Source organism: Cercospora kikuchii (assembly GCF_019650295.1).
Source record: "Cercospora kikuchii DNA, contig_00001, whole genome shotgun sequence".
Taxonomy (NCBI): Eukaryota; Fungi; Ascomycota; class Dothideomycetes; order Mycosphaerellales; family Mycosphaerellaceae; genus Cercospora; species Cercospora kikuchii.
Genome location: NW_025408582.1, coordinates 4,483,329 through 4,503,511, shown reverse-complemented (window position 1 = coordinate 4,503,511; position 20,183 = coordinate 4,483,329). Strand labels below are relative to the sequence as shown.

The 20,183-nt window shown below is 51.7% G+C and overlaps 6 protein-coding genes across 6 annotated transcripts; 2 read left to right on the top strand and 4 right to left on the bottom strand.

Moving 5' to 3' along the window:
• Positions 1-158: 158 nt before the first annotated feature.
• CKM354_000176100 (uncharacterized protein) lies at positions 159-974 on the top strand (the record flags this gene model as incomplete). Its single annotated transcript, XM_044796893.1, has 1 exon — positions 159-974. One exon carries the CDS (start codon positions 159-161, stop codon positions 972-974), a length of 816 nt encoding a protein of 271 aa, XP_044652828.1.
• A 3,617-nt stretch (positions 975-4,591) lies between these two features.
• On the bottom strand, positions 4,592-4,882 carry CKM354_000176000 (uncharacterized protein; the record flags this gene model as incomplete). The annotated part of the gene is made up of 1 exon (XM_044796892.1): positions 4,592-4,882. The coding sequence occupies one exon, from the start codon at positions 4,880-4,882 to the stop codon at positions 4,592-4,594; it is 291 nt and encodes a 96-aa protein (XP_044652827.1).
• Positions 4,883-5,679: 797 nt separating this feature from the next.
• Positions 5,680-6,392, bottom strand: CKM354_000175900 (uncharacterized protein; the record flags this gene model as incomplete). Its single annotated transcript, XM_044796891.1, has 2 exons — positions 5,680-5,709; positions 5,766-6,392. 2 exons carry the CDS (start codon positions 6,390-6,392, stop codon positions 5,680-5,682), a joined length of 657 nt encoding a protein of 218 aa, XP_044652826.1.
• Positions 6,393-8,540: 2,148 nt separating this feature from the next.
• CKM354_000175800 (uncharacterized protein) lies at positions 8,541-9,436 on the bottom strand (the record flags this gene model as incomplete). Its single annotated transcript, XM_044796890.1, has 3 exons — positions 8,541-8,637; positions 8,695-9,025; positions 9,091-9,436. 3 exons carry the CDS (start codon positions 9,434-9,436, stop codon positions 8,541-8,543), a joined length of 774 nt encoding a protein of 257 aa, XP_044652825.1.
• A 2,863-nt stretch (positions 9,437-12,299) lies between these two features.
• Positions 12,300-13,292, top strand: CKM354_000175700 (uncharacterized protein; the record flags this gene model as incomplete). Its single annotated transcript, XM_044796889.1, has 1 exon — positions 12,300-13,292. One exon carries the CDS (start codon positions 12,300-12,302, stop codon positions 13,290-13,292), a length of 993 nt encoding a protein of 330 aa, XP_044652824.1.
• A 652-nt stretch (positions 13,293-13,944) lies between these two features.
• Positions 13,945-19,874, bottom strand: CKM354_000175600 (uncharacterized protein; the record flags this gene model as incomplete). Its single annotated transcript, XM_044796888.1, has 4 exons — positions 13,945-14,087; positions 14,143-14,384; positions 14,434-15,352; positions 15,794-19,874. 4 exons carry the CDS (start codon positions 19,872-19,874, stop codon positions 13,945-13,947), a joined length of 5,385 nt encoding a protein of 1,794 aa, XP_044652823.1.
• Between the last annotated feature and the right edge of the window lie 309 nt (positions 19,875-20,183).

Below are 20,183 nucleotides of genomic sequence, written 5' to 3'. Positions count from 1 at the left end.
CTTTCGATGTTGCGGAGGGGCAATGCCAAGATCAGTGACGCCACAACTTTCAGGCGCTAGCTGAGTCTAAAGATTGGTATACCATACAGTCCCTCCTTTCTTTGTCCGTCTACCACACGGTCTGGCGCGCCGAGCATCGAATCATAGAAGCAAATTGTATGGACGATACGAACACATCTACTGCAACCCGCAACAACGCCGCCTCCCAGAAACCGCAGGATGCCTGCACCATCTGCCTCGAACCAATCACCGAGCGAGCGGTAGCCACGCCATGCAACCATCTTTCTTTTGACTTCCTCTGTCTGGTGTCGTGGCTACAAGAGCAGTCATCATGTCCTCTCTGCAAAGCTGCAGTGCTGGAAGTGCAATACGACTGGCGTGGACCAGAAGACTACAAGACTTACCATGTCCCATCTAAGGAGGACGCGACCAGGCCGGTAGCCAGCTCGACGCATTCTCACCAGCCATACCGTAGACGCGCTCAGCCCAGGCGAGCCGTATGTCCCATTCGACCGCCTATAGACGACATCCTCGAACGCCGCCGCAGGGTCTACCGCGAAGGCCTTCCCAGTCTTCACATCGGCGCAAACCGTATATCTCAGTACAAAGACTTTACCCAGCAAGACTTTCTTGCCTCGGATGAGCTGCAAACCAAAGCGAAGCAGTTCCTGCGGCGGGAACTCAAGGTGTTCGATTTCTTGGATAACAACCCTCGGGCGAGCAGTCGAGACTTTTTGATTGTCTACATCGTGTTTGTGCTCAAGAGTCACGAACTTCGAGGCGCAGACGGAAGGGCAGAGGATCTGGCGGCTGAGTTTCTGGGGAGAGAGAATGCCAGTTTGTTACTGCATGAGATGGAAAGTTGGTTGAGGAGTCCATATTTGAGTTTGGAGGACTGGGACGGTGAAGTGCAGTATCCTGCTCCCAGAAGAGAGCTTGAAGAGAGGAGAATGGCGAAGAGACGGACTGGGTAATGGCGGACCAAGAGATGAAACAACTTTGTGTGACCTGACCCCGAAGCCGAGACGAAACAAACCGACAGTCTGTGAGACCAAACACGAAGAGTGGATCCCTCCTGCGGCCTGTCCTCGCTCGCTTGCCTAGGCTGGAATGATGGTGGAGCAACATATTGGATTTGCAACATGCACTCTCCATCGAAGCATCGTTGGTTTAGTGGTAAAATCCGTCGTTGCCATCTGATTCAATTGAATTAAATGCCAATTCGACGGGCCCCGTGTTGTGAGTAACAGCCCTAGCATCATCATAAGTGGACAAAAAACTAACAGATCATCAGCGATTCACGGACGATGCAATTCGAACCAACTTTTTTGCCTTTTTACCCAAGCCCAGGCGAGGGCCAGGGTACCTAAGGCAAATTGCAGACATCCTTTCGCCCCTGGTACATTCTACGCGCAGATTGACCATTGGAGTCCAGCGTGTCCGAACAAAATTTCACGGGGCTTGGCTTGTGCCGACTTTTTATCTTTGGCATTCCGCCTCTGTATCTGATGCACACAAACATTGTCCAAGTCACCACCGCAACGAGAGGTCATTTTACAGGCAGGCGTACGCCGCTGTCTAGAGGCCGACATTGTGGCCCTTTCTGCAATCTGGTGCCATTGAAAATTCCCCCACCGAATGTCTTGGCGTCTTTGTGAAGCTGGATACTACAGGCATCGCCACGAGAAGTCTTAATCATGCGAGGTCACTCGTTCGGCTGAAGCAACCGTGGCTACCTCTGAATGCAACGACTTCTGAGTGCAAGCGCCTAACTAGATTGGCTCTCGATCCATAGAAAGCTTTGCTGATCGGCTTAGCGACCTGCGTTTGCACTCAGAGGTAGTTGCATTCAGAGGTAGCCACAGTTCGTTATCTTGCGGCCACTCGATCCTCCATGCGATCGACTAGCACCACTCCCAGACTGATTCTACTACTAGCAGAGGAGAACAGCCATATCGCAAGTCTTTCCCATTTCTACAGGCAGCAGTAGCCCGTTCCAAAATCACCCGGGGAGTCCTGAGTACAACATTCGCACATATTCCCGCTTCGCGGCTATCTTTCAATAGCAACAGTGATTGGCATGGACGCAGAGCGTGGATGCAAAGACGACTCTGCCAACAACGACGGTGTCTGTGCCATTCATCAAGGCTAAATTGATGTGATCCTCTGCTGCGATCGTGGTCAAGACGGCTTCTTCTGCAATATTGGCCGACAAAGCTACGCCAGCTGTAAGTGCTTGCCGAGGAACGTGGAATTCATTCATATTCCCCAAGCACTATTGTATTTGCCATACATGTACGATGTCTCCAATGAGGCATTCGTGGAGGAGTCGTATGGGTCCACATACCACTTTATAAAGCTTTGAAGTTGGACAGCACCGTCGGAGCGTCGTGCTTGTCATCATCTGCTGTAAGTACAATTGAATCAGCTGGCAACGATATGTCTCTCCATAGGCTCGAACTTGCTATACGACTTAGCAGATGTTAGTAGCCCCCCGATCAGAATTTGCAAATCCACCTAGTCACTTGATCAGCGACATAACGCGCCCATCCAAGACTGTGGCGAAGAGCGTGGGCAGGAAGAGAATGCTGGAGCGCACAAGGCTTGCAGCCGACAACGCTGCTCATCGAGTGTTGCATTGTGCAATAAGGTTACTTCTTACTTGTACCTGGCCTTGGTTCGATAGAGACTAAGTAGGTTAACCCGGGTGAAGGAACGGCCAGACTCGTTGCTAAGAGGGCGTGCCACGTACGGGAAATTGGATTGTATCAAGAAGCGCTGCTAACAATTTTCTCATAGGCGTTAATAAGTTTTAGGTTTACCAAGATATCCTGCAGATATACGAAGACTCCTCCGCCTCTCGTAAAGTATGATGCAAGCGCGGCCGTTATACCGATAGGGTGGTAGGGAATTGGACCATTCGCTGGATGCTTTGACGTATATGCCGCTACAAGAACAATGAATAATAAAAGGTGGCGCCTGCGCATCACCATGAAAATGTGTATGCAAGAGTGCGCTTTTAAGACCTGGCTTATGAGGAGTGGAAGGACCGACAGCAAGCTGTGAATCGAATCGAACGGGAATGACTTTTCCCGGCCGACTCATCTGATGATAGGCCATGGTGGAGAGTCAATTTGTCCGAAGACGTGCCCGATCCAAAGGAGTTGTTGGTCGTCGCAAGAGAGACACCCGTATTGCTGCCAGCTTTCTTAGACAGGACGTCGGTATTCCTCTGGCAGATATTCCAGGTAGCGATAAGCAACCCGAACACATAGCAGATGTCTAAGGCTTGTTGTTTCTCCGGTAGTCTCAGCCGGCAAAACATGATGAGTCTCTTGATCAGTAATACTAGTCATTCGCTTTGCCAGTAGGTAGACATCACTAGCTCAAGACAGCTAGTCGAAACATAAGGCAGGCCGTGACATCTTCGGGTAGGGTGTCGCCTCGTTCGAGACTCTTCAACTACCGTAACATACTAACGTTGCATTGTGACGACATAATTAAAGTCCGAGCCAGGAGGTGGAGAGAAGCAGATACATAAGAATCACTGCGCAACCTCTGTGCCTTTGTCTCTCACAGAAAGACATCATCTTCATCATACCTGGGAAAGAAACAAACCAAAATGCGATTCATCAGTGCTCTCCTCATCAGCGCCTTCAGCGCCATGCTCGCTCAGGCTGGGCCTCTGTGCTATGCGACCCACGAAATCTGCGAGTGGCAGACCAGCTGCAACCCATGCTACGACAACCCGGCACTGGACGAATGGACTATGAATGGACAGTACCCAGTCTGCTGCGGCACCTAAATGCAGAGTACGTTAGGACTGAACGGGTGAAGAGACAAGGACGAGAAGTGAGTGCTGATAAATGGTACAGTGTCAATCAACCTGAATTTGAGGGATTGCTATTCCAGGAATGCTATAGCAAGCTTTGGAAATGAAGGTAGTCCATGGAGGAGCCGTGAGGAGGAGCGATGGAAAGGGAATGATACGAAGAGGAGCGCTGGAATTTGTTACATACACTCTGCAACACCATGAAACGGTAAAATCCTGCCGCCATTGGCTCCACATCTCTGCAGCCAAATCTATGTTAGCAGAAACACAGATACGGAGATGTTCTACCTTGTGATCTCTCATCGCGAGCTTGATACTACACCTGCCTCGCTTCTCTCGCCAGAATGCCTTAGCTACGCTGCGCAGGGTAGAGATACGATTATCAGAGGACCAGTCGCAGGCGATGGGTAGACTAAGACTTTGATTACCGTGTCTGTATCATTTCTAGCAGTGGGCTAGGATTCGCGTTCTGCGGCTTCTTGTGCGCATTCTGCGCAGTGAAAACATGAGATACAGTAATATGCACGATCATCAGCACCGCAGCATCCTCGGTCTAATCGCACACCTCTCGTCTGAGCCTCCATTTGATTTCATCGTTTCCACACTTCTACCACCAGCAAAGTAACGGAACAGTCATATTCCAATTTCCCTACGACAGGCAGCAATAATCGGTCCCGAATCCGCTCGGAGAGTCTTGGCTACAACATTGCAAACATGTGTCCCTTCCGCAACTCTTTGTCTGTTACAATCGAGATCGTGTCAGCCTAGTCGTGTTACGAGCAACGTCTTAGCGTATTTGCTTACGTCTGGGCTGCAGTAAAGAGTTCGCGGCAACTCGAAGTTCGAACAGTCCCCAGGCTGGGGAAATATCGGATCTCCATTTTTGTTGAACGGATTATCTGGATTGCTGTTGTTATCTGGATTGTCGTTGTTATTTGGATCATCATTATTCTGATCCGGAACATCCGGAATCGTAATCCAAGGGATGAAGTTGAAGAATTGTGCAAAGGACACAGTGGCAGCAGCCAGGAGGAGTAGGAGAACTTTCATTGCGGAGAGACTTGCGTCTCGGTCGTAAAGTTGTGGGTCAGTGTTGAGCAGTCTGTGTGGCCAGAGCTTGCTTGGAGGGTTTGTGAAGCTGGTGCAAGACGAACGAACGTGCAGAAAAGACGGTTTTGTGCTGCTCGCTGTGTGCGCTGACGATGAATACCAACAGAGCATGGGTCAAATGCTCAGTGATATATCTGTGACTAACAGCATGGTTGTGCCGTGGGAGCTGATGTTGGTTTCCACATGCTAACGCCTCCAGAATAATCTTGTTCGTCATGATTAAAACCATAACTCCAAATTGATCTGCTATTTGTGCATCCGTCCGTGCGAAACATTGGAATCCCAATTTTGCTCTCCCCTTGGATTGCAATGCTTGACACTGACTGGCTCATGCAATCCCAGTGAGCAATAATGGCGCGGGGCACAGATTTGCCCTCGATGCGGTCATCCAATCTAGATTGCAGCCTCTCATAGCACTGCTTCATCCGTGAATATCCGGGGAGCATTGTGTCCCGGCTGGCCACATACCACCTGCAGTCACAGTGAGAAGGAGAAGAACAGCACGACAGTAAGCAACAAGTTTGCAATAAAAACCCGGATTCGGAGACTGCACGGATACTACACATATTGGTATCGAGGTAAGGGGAGTAGTTGACCAAATGCACAGATGAGATATTGTAACATGTGTCAAACTTCAAGTTGACCACAAAAACCGTAGATGATACTGGTGTGAACGACTGCGCCAAACAAGAAGGTCCCAAGTCCTGTACAAATAATAAACGAGAAGGAATGCCTCGTCAACAGTTGGTTCCGAGAGTAGCAATCCCCTAACATTCATGTCAGTCGCGGTTTCAGCTCTATAAGCATCAGAATTATGTCTTACGAGATCCAAGCAGCCCGATTTTCCACTGCTACCAGCCGCGGTTTTGTCTTTTCCATTGACATTGACAGTACCGCCTCCGCCGGTATTCGTACGTCCACCGGTGTTCGTACCACTGCCACCGTTCCTGTCTATGTCGACATCTGTTCTTGTTCTTGTCCCTGGATTGACTGTGGTCCCTGTCCGACTGATAGAACCTCCTGAGTTGATGCGACTCGCGGCTGTAGTGGGTTGAAATGGATTCCAGCCGTCTTTGTTCAATGGATCACCGCCGGTGTGCCATGCTACAAATGATTCCGTTTCGGTGTCGGTTAGATACCCATTGTACGATGTGTGAGTCTCTTGGCGAGAGCCTCCAGAGCATTGGGCGAACACTTTCTTTCCCTCTTCGGTGAGGCAGAAGTCGTAGATGTTGAGGGAAGGACCTATAGGTGTGCCGGAGCCGTAGTATGTGTAATAAGGGTCTGAGACGTAATATGTGCTATAGTCCCAGTTCACTTGACGCTTTCGATGGGCGGTCTTTGAGATTTGTAGCTTGTCGTCCGGGGAAGAGCTGTGAAGCCATAGCTGAGGGACCGGTAACGCGGTGGCAAGGCTTGTAACGAATGAAAGTGCAATAACGACTCTCATTATCAGTATGCAAAAATTGATAGCAAGTGTTGAGCCGCGGAAGGGAGAATTGAGTGTCTCAGAGGGCTATGTACTGTCGTTCCGCACGGCCTGTCATCGCTTCCACGGTAGCCTGACACTCACAAGAGTCTCCCGGGTTGCATCCTGTTTTGGTTAATTGCTTTCTTTACCCATACATTGCGTTGGCTTGGAACGAACACGTGCCTAATGCTATGCTGACTGTTCGCCGGTTTGGTATAATGCACTCCATTTGACAGATCACTACAAGCTGACAGCTCATCCCACATCAACGCAGTGCAGGGAATGCTTAAAATTGCTTCGACTCACCGCATGCCTTGAAATAATTTGCTTCCCAACCTTTTGTCGATATACTTGGCATTCCACTACCTAGACATGTAGTGACAGGGATCTATGTATTTCCCCACTGGGACCGGAGCGGCTTGCTTAGGTAGGGTTTCACCTACAGGCTAATGATTCCAGTTCGACGATGTGGTATTTCCTTGTAGTTAGCCCAAAACAATTTGCAGTGCTGAGGCAAATGCTGTTCGATATCTTGCTGCTGCAATGCCGAGCTTGGTCTGGACGATAACCAACACTGCCCGGAAAGGCCCCAGACTTTCCGTTCAGTCACAGTCAGCTACATCCGACTCAATATGAAGAAGACGTTTGACCAATTACGATGCCAGTGGAGACCCTTGGAGATCAGGAAAGTCCAAAGTTGGTCTGGCCGGTCAAGTTCGCAGCAATGCAGGATAACCCGTACAATGCTTGTAGTGTGGCGAGCGCGCAACAAAAATACATGTACAGCCACGATCATGCAAAGTTGTAACTGCGCCCTAACACAAACTCAGTGGCTGTTGGTTCTTGGAGATTATCGTTGGACTCACGCTTAATACAGCCTACGACTTGTCATCATGAGCCCCCTCGCTCCAATGTCTGCCATTCTGCTTTGGCTCGCAGTTGCGCAAGCTCAATCCGGCGGCCCAAGGAGCTGTGCTGAGCTAGCTGACGATCCAGACGAGAAAGGCATCACCGGCGGGTAAACCATTCTGCCAAATGTGGAGACCGAAAGTGCATGGTGGCTTACCATGTAGCAGCTTCATCTCCAACGACGATTAATCTGTTTTGGTAGGTTCAATTCATCGTCCCCTCTCGTGGCCATTGCCTCTGCAGTGAGCTTTGCGCACCAGTAGTAGCTGTCGAACTCATTGTCAGCTAACGAGCATAGGGCTACTGTGCCGACAAAGACGCCGACGACTCTTGCATCCTCCAGGAGTGTTCTGGGCCTAACTGTGCACTGATCTTAGGACCCACAGAAGTGAGCCTATGTATCTGCAACGAGGAGTGTATACCGACTCTGGCATGCACTACTCCTGGATACAATAACATTACGGTTCAACAATTTTGTCCTGAACCGCCACTCAAGAAGGGTCCAAGAAATTGCAGTGAGCTCGCGGCGACGGGATGGGATTTCGGGTAACTCATTGCTGCACTTGTGAGCATTCGGGTTGGTGCATCTGCTGACGACGATACAGATTTTGCTCCGATGAGTTTTATCAGGATGTGGTACGTCAACCTGGTGATTTGGGCTCTCCTTGCTCGCCGGACGATGAGAATTTTCCAGTTTGCTGGCTGTATCGAAGCCGATGACAAGATCGTAGTTCTACTGCGCCAACGCAAGCGCAGAAGCGACAGTAGGATCAGACGATACCCCATTGGATGGAGATTTTTGTTTTCTGTTCTCCTGCTCCAAACCGGGCTGTGCGACGGCCAATGGTGGAGAAGGGCATTGCAGTTGTCAAGGAGAAGTCTGCGGTATACCACACTCTTGTACGACTCCGCTGGGAACTCCTGTTAGTGGGCCGAATTGCTGAACGATCAAGATGCGATTCTGTGCAAAAGCGTGTTAGATTTCGAGACCAGGGATTCTGTGTGAATGTTTGTGGATTACGAGACCTTCGCAGCACATATCATCTTCTTTGTCAGTTCGTGCCACCACCGCGTCGCGAAATCTCCACGCTGAGTGAGACCAGCGGCTTGTAATCCTCTCAACAGTAAAATGATCATCAACCTGCTGACACCCACTTCAAGGGAGTCCCGCGATGGCACTGTCCAGTAGGGCTACAAGAGTTATCATTAAACTGCTTTTCACTTGGAGCCCGGGTTGTAAGCCATGACGATCTTCTGAATTTTGAAGACAGCATCTGTCGCCGGAGGTCCAACGCTCCAGTTCGGGTCACCATTGCTATACCACTGGGTCAGCGTCTAACTTAATATATCTCCGACTCACGATACAACTTACGCCCAGTTGTTCCACACCCAGACAGCTTTAGTCGTGGTTGGCACATTCGTGTCAAATGTGTACTGCGGCACGTCATCCACGAAGAAGGAAGTCAAGCCGTTCCTCCATTCGATGCTGTATTTGTGCACCTTGCTTGTCGCATCCGCCGGAGGAACGCCAGGACCGCTTGTGCCGGGACTTCCGACGGCTTTGGTGTTCTGGTTCGTGTAGTACAGAGCACGTGCAATGCCAGGCCGTGTGAATGCCAGTGAGTTTGGATCGCTCAGCCATTCGATATCAGACTCGTGGACACCGCCTGAGATGGAAGTATCGCCATCGTATGAGAAGATGCCTGAACAAGGTAGATAAGTACGAGCGAACAGATTGTGGCTACTTGGAAGCGGGATTTGAACATACCATTGCACACTCCGTGAGTTTCCGTCAGGATCGCCCAGGTATCAACTCTGGCAGCCGAGACCGTGAACGTGGTCTGAACTTCTGCAGACCAAATTACTTGGTCATTTTGTTGACCTCCCGGAACAAGGAGATTGAGAAAGCCGCCTTCGACGTACGACATCGATGGCTCGAACTCGTGATCATAAGGAGCACCGACTGTCTTTGTGTCGTTGACTCTGGAGTAGTAGTTTGCGAGGCCTGTTGGCAGGGCATTTCCGGCGAATGCGAATGTAGTCGTACTGGCATACTGAGCTTGAGCCAGACGTGCAGCCGCAAGGACAGCGAACGTGAGAGCTGGAGTAACCATATTGATACACAGTCAAGATGTTTGTTAGCTGCCACGAGCACTTGACTCCCAGCTTATATGCCTCGACGCTGAGCACATGGGCTTCCTTCGCTGCTGTAGCATGCACAGCAATAACATGCTGCAGCACGCCAAGTGCATCCTGCGGCAGAATTACACATATGAACGTGTTGAGTACGGTCCAAATTGGGCCAGCGGCATTTATAAAGTGATCCCAACAGGCATATTCCTTCAATAGTGGCTTCAATATGCCGCTCGCGTGGTGAGATCTTGTGCAGCTTGCGAGCGGTAGCGAGCGAGCTCGATCCTTAGTAGAAGCGAAGGAATCGCCAATGTGATGTACTGCACTTCGTATCCTATCAGACCAGCCTAGTGCCTGGCATGGTAGCATCAGTAATCCACAATGGACAGCTCGGTCTTGCTGAAGTCGGCACGAGCACCCACTTCGCTTGCGCTTGGCAAATTTAGTGGCGTCCAAAGTACAAAATACATCGTGTAAAAGTGGATGTCCATCGTACGCCTGCCGCTTTTGGAATGCAGGCCCGTTCCATCGCCGGAGGGTCTGGATTTCGTCTGTAGGGCCCTGCGGTGATAGATTGTTGTCTGTCTACCCCTTCCGACTGCATGGCACGTTCGCCTGGTGCCTCAATATAGTCAGATTGAGGCTTCGCGAGCACAGGGTCGCTGTCAATGCCTGAAGACCAGTACCAACCTCATTGCCAGTCGTCTTGAGATCACGTTAATTCCGCGGTACTGTTCCTTGATGGATAGACGCGTGTGGGCCAGGCTCGTTGGCATCGCTAGTCTTCGCTTCATGTCCCATCTCCTGCGGAGCGAAGCGACAGCCACATAGCTGACTCGCTGGTATAAGTCTTGCTCGTGGGCTCGACGAACATAGTCTACGCTCCTCTACGGGGAGGCGTCTTCGTCTTGAGGCGCGTCCGGGCGCGCCGAACACAGCCACGTCTGGGCTTATTCCGGGGAGGATGCGGAAGCAGCAGTGATATGGGCGATACCTCAAGAATTGCAATGTACGACGCGGTGGCAGTAGCAGGTGTGAAGTGAAATCGCCACGTGCTTGAGAAGGACACAGAAGATGCGCGAAGCCTCGGGGTCAAAAGTCGCCGTTGCTCCACTTCACCTCAATTGAATCATGCTTGCTTGCACTCTTTGTGAACGCGGACATCGCGACTCTCATTATCCCTCCACCTATTTGATTAGGACATGCGACTGAAGATATCGGTTGGGCTAAGACACGCCACTTTTCGCAGCACATTCCACACTTTGCCATGCGGCATTTTCGCTATTCGTACTAAAGGCAGGATAAACCGGAATCGACACGCCCATGATCAACATCAACTGTTCATTCTGGAGCTCGGACGCTCCTGCCCTGCACGGCTATCTGCGACCTTCACGGCTACTGATAATGCCTAGGATCAAAGACAAGTATGTGCGGGATTCTGCCGATGCACCGGGCAAGTTTGCTGCACGTCGAGATTCCTATGACGGCTTTTATCCCTACATCAGAACACTGCCTGGGACGGTAGATGCGAGCAGAATGCTGACAAGAACTGAAAGTGAAGACATGTATTCGCAATAGAAGGAAGTTTGGTATACCGTATCGTTGTCGAGCAAAATCACAAAGAATGAAAAGGGCGCCCACCGGTTTTCACTCACGCTGACCACGGTGTGACTGTCCACAACAAGCAGGAACGCCTATTTCTGTTTGGTGAAGCAATAATTTTGGCGCAACAGCTCGATTCTCAGTCCAGCTTCTTGCATTTCGCGAACAAGTATGCTCCTCCGCCTTTCAGGTCTGCGCATGCGCGCCGTCGCGGCTTAAGCTAGATCGGGATCACGCGATCGGCATTCTCGTGCACGACCACATATGTTGTGCTCGTTCATATTTCCCCACGCTGTACGGACTCGGTGGCAGCGTTTGTGGTCAAACAGGGCAGAGACGAAGATGAGGAAATCAGAGCTTCCAATGCTTGTGGGTAATGGAACAGTCGGAATGATTAGAATCACAGACTTGTACGTGGGCAGCAATTTGCCACTCGGTTGGCATCGATATGTCGGTTGATTATCCATGTTCGTCGTCACTTGCGGTATTCTCAGCGCAGTGAGAGCTTTTGAGTTGCACCATTGCGCACCGATAGAGGCCTCTGTGTTTCGGAAACTCAGGAGTGCGCTCTGCCCGTTATCACCAGACAGCCAAGGAAAGCTCAAATTTGCGCAAGCGCTAAAAACACAAGTATAAAAAAGAACGAGTCAGCCACTGAAACGCAAGATAGTCATCAGACACTTGATATTCACACCCCTACAGCGTTCACGAAAGAAAATAATCGGCCTCGCAGACTTGCATCGTGACCAACCGCTTGACAGAGTCGGGAGCGTTGAGCTAGCTTTGAACGATGATCGGAAAGGTAATGTGTAACACGTGGATCATGGCAGGGTCCACACGAGAATTCAGAATACTATCTGTGCGCATGGCTTTACAAACCAGGAAGACAAAGTGTAATTGGGCATGAGAGGTCGCTCGGCCGCTAGCTTTGTCACATGCGGGCCAAGCGTCCGATCATACGAAAGCCACAGGGTCCTACTGCTCGAGATCAAAACACAAACCTGGTACTTATATCCTATCACCGCCTCTCGATTAAGAGATCGAAACGCAAATTTGTCAGCTAATATGATCGCCGGAACCAGAATGGCCAGCGCAAAGTCCTATAAAGTCGGACGTTGGATCGGGCTGGTCAGATTCAAATCCTACAATACATTCTACTACTCACGCCATCAATCTGCTACTCCTCCGACAACCACAGCGCTCAACAAACGACGTTTCTTCACCAACCAACGCGAAATCAAAATGGCAGACCGCTGGGCAGCAGTGCACCAAGATCCTCAAGGCTTGGACGATCAACGTCCGACGGCAAAGCAGATCGTTGAGGCGGAGAATCTCAAGGGGAAATGGACGGACCAGAACGTCCTCATCACAGGATGTTCATCTGGCATCGGCGTCGAAAGTGCTCGCGCCCTGGCAGAGACTGGTGCGACTCTGTTCTTGACAGCTCGCGACTTGCCCAAGGTGAAGGAGGCGTTGGGCGATCTGGCCAAATCGGAGAAAGTGCATATTCGTAAGCTGGACTTGGACTCTCTGGAAGACGTTCGAACATTCGCCCGCGAGTTCCTCCGCGAATGTCCCAAGCTCAACATCCTCATCACCAATGCTGGTGTCATGGCCTGCCCCGAGAAACGCACAAAAGATGGTTTCGAGTACCAATTTGGAACAAATCATCTTGCCCACTTCTTGCTCATCAACCTCCTCACCCCAGCACTGAAAGCGGCCGCAACGCCAGAGTTCAACTCTCGCCTCGTGATCGTCTCTTCACTCGCTCACACTTTCGGGTCTGTCAATTTCGACAACATCAACTTCGAAGGCGGCGCGTACGACCCAATGGTCGCCTACGCCCAAAGCAAGACGGCAAACCTCTGGACCGCCAACGCATTCGATCGCAAGTACGCCAAAGACAATGTGCGTGCCTGGTCTGTACAGCCCGGAATGGTGCCAACGGATCTCACACGTCACTTCAGTGACGAGCAGAAGAAGGGTATTGGTGAGGATGCCTACTTGGCCAAGCTCATGAAGAGTCCACCACAGGGTGCTGCGACGCAAATCTGGGCTGCTGTTGCACATGCATTGGAGGGTCAAGGTGGCAAATATCTCGAGGACTGCCAGATCATTGGTCCAAGGAAGGAGGGAGACAATGTGTATGCTCCTGGATATGCAACTTGGGCGTATGACCCACAGCTGGAAGAGAAGCTGTGGGAGCTTTCGTTGAAGTACACTGGTCTTGCTTAGAGAAAGGCCTAGCTGTGAGAAATCTCGATCGATGGAACTATCGGATTAGACTAGACTAGCATGACACTTGCGATCTGTAATTTGGACAACAAAGTCTATGCTACAAACCTTAATAAGCCCCTTTGTCATCGAAGCGGCCGCATCTGTCCGCTGCCAAGGCCCTACCTCTTTTTCCAGGGGCGCTTCTGTTTTCACGGTGCTACTTTAAGTTCGACAAATTCATCTACCCCAAGCCAACATGAGTCGCTGGGCGGTACAGCCGGAGACAACATGACAGCAGAGTCACTGCATCTACGATTGGAGTGGACACTGGCGCAGCTCTGTTGACGGACACGCGTTTGAAATCACATGCAGAGGCATGGATCTTTACTATTGGCCCAGCAATGTCTATCTCGACCATACAATGGATGTGCTGACATGGGGAGAGCCAACACCTTGCTCATCCGAACAATCGAATTGATCCGATAGGCTCAGTCGTCTGGTGTAGATGGTCCACGCGCCAGGCAAGCTTAGCAACAACAATCGCTTCAACCAACATGTCGTCGAGACATGTGGCGAGGGTGCTGTCGCACAGTACAGACCTCTTCCGCCCGGACATCATGCCGCTAAGCAAGGTGTGCGTGGTATGGCGCCAACCAAGGGCCTCCTCGGGCTACTCCCCGACGTGGAGGTTGCCAAACTGTCTCTCGATATGCTGAGCACGAGTAACGCCGGCGGCAGTCTGATGATGCTGGCCGCCGATGGGAGCGTCGCATTCAGGGCAGCGGGTCTGCTCCATGGCTCCGCCACACTCACCTATTGGCATAATTAGCGTCGTTCATTGTGTTGAATAAGGCTCAGATGTGCTTACCAATTGTGAAGGGATGACCATTGACGCAGCAATACCAATGGCCGGTTAATGAGAATTCTTTCGACATCGCAGCGACCACCATCCGCATCTTGGCGCTGCTGATGGACTTATCGAGCATTTTCCGAACACCCTCGACGTCAGCAGAGACGCTGTTGGTCTGACCCGGATACTTCTGGCAGATTTCTTGGGCTTGATCGAGGTGCAGGACAGCTTCGCGCTTGAGAGCCTCACGATTCCGGAAACTATTCGGATGTCAGTAATAGTTTCATAAAATTGGGCAGATGTTCTTACCTGTCTCCCTCCGATGCTGCCATAGCGCCGCATTCAAGGGCAGCAAATTGCGCCCAGAAGATGTGTCCCTCGGCCTGTTGGAGAGGATACTTGGATTTGGTGGCACCCTCGACAAGGTCGTTGCACTCCACGCGATACTTGCGCAGCTCGATCGAAAGCATCTTGCCGCTCCGCTGTTGGATCGACATACCTTCCCAGTTTCGCATCAAGTCAGTAATTATGACAAGGTCGCACCGAAGGCCGAGCCCCATTGCTAGAAGTAGGCCTCGAGTTTGCAGAATGCTCTGGTCGTACTCAAATTCTGGCATGTCAGTGCTTTGGTGTCTGCGAACAGACTCAACAAGGTCGCGAACACGCTGGAATGGCTGCTCTTCCGCGCGAACCTTGCTGGTAAACTTCGCGATGGCACGACGAAGCTTCAAGAGGACAGAGTAGCGACCTGCAGTTGCGCCACGGACCGCGATTGGCAGTGTGTTGGGACCATTGAAGGAGACTCCTCTGGTCAATGGAGTCTGACCGGCAGTCTTCAGAAGCTCTTCTTGCTGCTGTTGGGCTTGTTGCGCGAGCGGCACGTAAGCCTGATTCGACCACGTGATGAATTTCTTCGTGCTTTCGTCTAGCAACGCTCGACGAATGATTCGCCCATACCTAGCAACAGTCCGCAGAGAGCCACGGCAGTTCGGACAAGTCTTGAGATTTTCGTACGAGAGCGGGAGTAGATCGCCTTTGATGGAGACTGGGGCGCTCATATCGTTAACCTCCTGCATGTTGTAGTGCAGCGACATTCCCATTTGACCATCGAGCGTCTCTATGGTGAATATGTGTCCGCACGGCGGGAAGAGGCAAGGCATCTTGTCCAGATCCAGTTCTGCGTACGTCTCCATGGTGTAGAGATCCACAACGATGTCACGAATCTCGTCTGCGGCGCAGATTTGGCAGAAGGCCACACCGGGGCACATCTCGCCGCACGTTGAAGGGCACTGGTGGCCGCAAGATAACTCCTTCTGGCAACGCTTGGAGCATGGCACCCAGTCGCAAGGGGCGCCGCAAGGCATTCGACACTCGGAGTGTTCGCAGTGAGATGGGCACTTCTCTTCCGTGCAAGGTGTGCAAGGCTCATGGCATTGCTTGGAGCAAGTAGAGTGTATGCAGCTCACTTTGCACTCGGCTGAGCATGATGGGCAGGATTTGCCGGAATGGCAAGTCTCCGGACAAGAGTGCGCGCAGCTGTTGAAGCCTCTGCCGCACGTGTTGGTGCAGTCACCATGATCCACCCTGAGAACCTGACCTTCGCCATCCCTAGGGCGGCAGCGAAAGCACTCCTTTTGGCAAGCATGACCACAGTCCAGCGCAGACAAACACGGCTGATCGCAGCGAAATCCTGTGGCATCGACCACGACATGGCATGCAACGACGACTTCGTGCCCGCAGTCAGGAACCTGGCGCTTGACTGTCTCAGTGCACTCGTATTTGGCTTGGTCTTGGTAAAGCCAGCAAGGCATCTCATTCACGTGATGCCCGCAAGGTAGAGCAATGTCGCATTCCACAATGAAGGTGCAGAGAGCCTCGCAATGGTCCCCGCAAACCCTCTTGCATGGATGCTTGCAGCCCTTCCTCGGACGCATGCAGTCTTTCAGGCAGTGTACCCCATTGTGCAGGCTTTCCGCATGGCACTTTGTCGGGCAGGCATGACCACAAGGTAGCTGCTTCCCACACATCAGATCGCATCCCGCTTCTGGTGCTACACGAGTGAAGTCCTCCGGCTCAGTGACCTCCATCGGAGTATCGGGATGGCGGGGGCAGCACAGTTCCAGAGAGGGCCCGACGTTGCCATGGCTTCTCAAGATCTCCAGAACATTGTGCCACATCGGAACAGTCGACGAGGTTTTCGAATTGCCGATCATGTACATGCCGTGCTTTGCTCGGGAGAGCAGGACATTGATTCTGTTAGGGGTACGCAAGAATCCGCAGTTGTTACTGTCATTGCTGCGAACAAGAGAGACGATAACCACCTTGGCTTCTTCTCCCTGGAAGTTGTCCACGGTAGCGAGCCGGATAGCCTGCAAAAGCGTGCCTTTAGTCACAGATGGACGTCGAATGGAAGAGTCGTCAGCATCGGCTACGACTTCGTCCTTTGTGGCATCGTCCTGGGCCAGTTCATTAACATCTCGGTCGTTGAGGATGATATCGAAGGACTTTTTGAGCTTGGCTCTCAGCAGACGGAGCTGACCCAAGTATGGTGTTAGTACAGCAATGTCATCTGCAGCATAGACGCCTTGCTTCTGAAGATGCCCGACAAGAGCGACTACCATGTCAACCTCATAGCGGTTGGTACGCGACGTCGACTGCAGCTGCTCATTCTGGCCGTCTTCCTTCTTTTGATGATCTATCCAGAACAGTCTCTTGCGCATCCCCAAAACTTCAGAATGATTGTTCACGGAGTCTGCATCTTGCAGGCTGGGGTACAATGTGGAGCGTATGAGCTGCGATATGGAGGGATGCATGCGTCGCTGTGTCTCAAGGGTAACGTGGGGTAGACCCTGAACACCTTCTTGACGAGGGTGAAGAAGTCGCTCGAAAAGAGAGATATCCAGTGCAATTTGGTTGCTGCGTGGGTTCTCCACCGAAAGATCGTAGTTTTGCACTTTCGGTCTCAGTTGTTGATGATCGCCGATGAGGATGGCATGCTCCAGAGAAGGTAGCATGGCAGTGAGGAGATGAGCCTCTAGGACCTCTCCGGCCTCTTCGACCACAAGGACCTTGGACGGAAGTTGAGAGAGTGTGTCGAGCTGACGTGCCAGACCAGTGGTCGTGATTCCGACAACGTTTGCCTCTGATAATACACGCAAGTCAAGGTCGCCACGAAGAGAGTCCAATGTCGCATTGCTGCGGTTGAACGTGGAGAGTTCAATCATCAGATCGTAGTAGATGCTGGAACTCAGGTCCTCAATCCATGACTCGTGCAAAAGTCTGCGCTCTTCATGAGACATGTCCCTTAGCCTCACTGTGCCGCTGCGCAACACCGAGAGACTTCGGTATTGAGAGAAGCCAACGTTTTCACCCCCTCCCAGCCAAGCCTCCAAGAAGGAAACAGACTTCTTGTTGCTAACGACAGTAAACCCGTCCTCGTCATCACTGCGAGGTAGTTGAGCGTGCAGAGCGGGGAACTTGCTCTGCAGAAAATCCGTGATATCCTTCTCATCGTTTTGAAGAATGCGGTCGAGGCGCTGAAGCAATTGGTTGATGGCTTCACCGGACTTCTCAATCGATCCCCTCGATTCGCCATATTTCTTACTCTCCATGTGTGTGCGGTCCTGCTGTGCAGCTAAGGTGCGGAGGTTGACGCCTGCAAGGCGCGCACTCTTGGATTGGGAGCCAATGCGAGCAATTTGGGTTACTCCAGCGTCAAGTAGATGCTCAAGCAGTTGATCCAAAGCATGGTTAGTATAGCAGACACAAATGATAGGTCCAAGATCGGCCGCATCCTTGTTATCCAAGAGCGCCTGGATGATCTTCACGCCAGTGTATGATTTTCCGGTGCCGGGAGGACCCTGAATCAAGCCAATTGCATGAGTGAACGCATGCTGAGCAGCATCTCGCTGAGATTCATCAAGACCACTAAGCTCTAGAGCGGAGTTGATATCCTGCTTTGCATCACCTGTGATATGATAACGCTCGAGCTGGGCCTCCGGTATCAGACCACGCAGGTTGTACTGAAAGCCTCCGCGCACAGAGTACGCCGGTGGCTGTGGATCAGCCGCATCAGTATGAGGTACCAAGGCTTCCACAAACGGCACATCAAGAGAACCGGCCATACGTTGGAGTGCAGCAAGAGTGGGCCCAAAAGCGGGCAGCAGAACACCGGGGAACTCAACAAGAGAGCGACGAACCTTTCCCGAGGACAAGCAACTCTTGAGGAACTCCGATGCCGCGTCTGGCTCTGCGGAAGCCAATCGGGCTATGACGAATGCGCGATCGGGATCGTTCCAGAGAGTGTACTGCTCATGGATTGGAAGCCGGGTCTTCTTCTTAGAAGAATGAAACTCGGGCGAGTGGACAACGAGGAAAGCGGCTTCCTGATCACCGTCTTCGCTCGAAGACAGCAAGCAAATTAAGGACTCGGGACCAAGGCGCTGTGACTCTTGCCACCACTCTTGACGATTCTTGGGAGATTTTCCATGACGCAGCTGGGGCTGATTGAACTCCAGAGCGAATAGCAGGCCTTTCCTATCGTCGAATACCGCGTCGCAAAGGGACACTTCGTCGTAAGCATTCGTGCGGATCCCGCTAGTGGAGGCAACAGGCTTGCCCGCTGCGCTCTGCTGTCGAGAAAGTTGAGCTTTAACAGCGTCTCTCAACTGCCCTACGGTATCTTCTCTTACAAGACGGAAATGGCGATCCAGTAGTCCCGGAAGACCAGGGATGTGCCAATACCGTGGGTCTTCGCGTGGTAAATACTCCGTCCGGTCACTCATGATCTCCTGTAGGGTTGGCAGGATCTCGATATCTTGTATGTTATCGCTGTCATTATCATGACGAGGTCCATGCTCAGACAAGGCACCAGGCAGATCTTGAGCGAACGTGAAGGTAGCGACAGTGGCATGTGGGTCCACACGTCCGACCGTAGCACGAGTCTCCGGTAGATCAACGGCGAGTTGCAGAATCGTCTTGATAGTACGTACGTGGCGTTCACTGGCACGGCTCAGATGCGCAAGGTCCAGAAGCGAGATCAAGAATTCCGCAGCGGCTTGAAGGGTTGGGTTAGCCAGACCGGACCGGTTCCTGTCCAACATGGCGGCAAGAACAGCAATAGCAGTCTCGACTTCCTCGCTATTGTTTTGAGCTGAAAGACCTCGTACCAATGCGGCGAAGACGTTCGCACCTCTCGCACCATTGATGCCGTATAAGGCATTCAGTAATGCAGTGTGTTGAGTTTCAACAACCATGGACTGCATTACAGCCTTGTGTGCGAGAATCCTGAAATAAGGGAGCAGAAGGGTGGTGATGTACTTGTCCAGCTTATCATCATTCATCTTGTCGAAATTCCAATCGAAGATCTGTCGGACGCGTAGCAAGCCAAGCTCCCCTCCGAGTTTGGAGATGACAAGCTGCATATTTTCGGCACTTGACTCAACAAGTTTGAGCGTCATCTCCAAAAAGTTCTCGAGCTCATCGCCGCTAAGTGGTCGGCTCTTTCTCGTCTCCTGAGGAATACAGAAAAGCCATCTCTTGCGCAGATCGGCAAACTCGTCTTTCTCAAAGGCGGTGCGAACCAGGCCGTCTGTTTGTACTAATGCCGAACCACGCGCTTTCGAGTTATGATGTTGTTTCCGTACGGAGGAAGAGCTGCTGGTAGCGGGCCACTCGTGCTTGTATATGCATTTTTCACCACGCCGGCACTTCTTACCGGCTTCGAAGTAATCGCAGATGCCTTTGGCCATCCCGCGCAAGTGACGGAGCGTCGGGCTCCGTGAGGGTGCACGTATTCTTCAGTCGAGGTTCGCGTTGATCGTGACAGTTTTGTCCCAGCGCGTTTTGTCGCGAGGGAGAGAAGGTTGAAAACCCTGTGTCTCCGCTGACGAATGTATTGATGAGAGGGGAGAGGCACGAGCTTCGGAAGAGCAAACAAGAAGTTTCTGCCGCAACGCGTCAGCGAGACAAAGCGCGCGTACAAACGGCGCTGCATATGAAGGCGAGAAGCGTCGCAGAAGAGGCGCGTCCGATAAGCAAACAACTGCTGGCGACACATG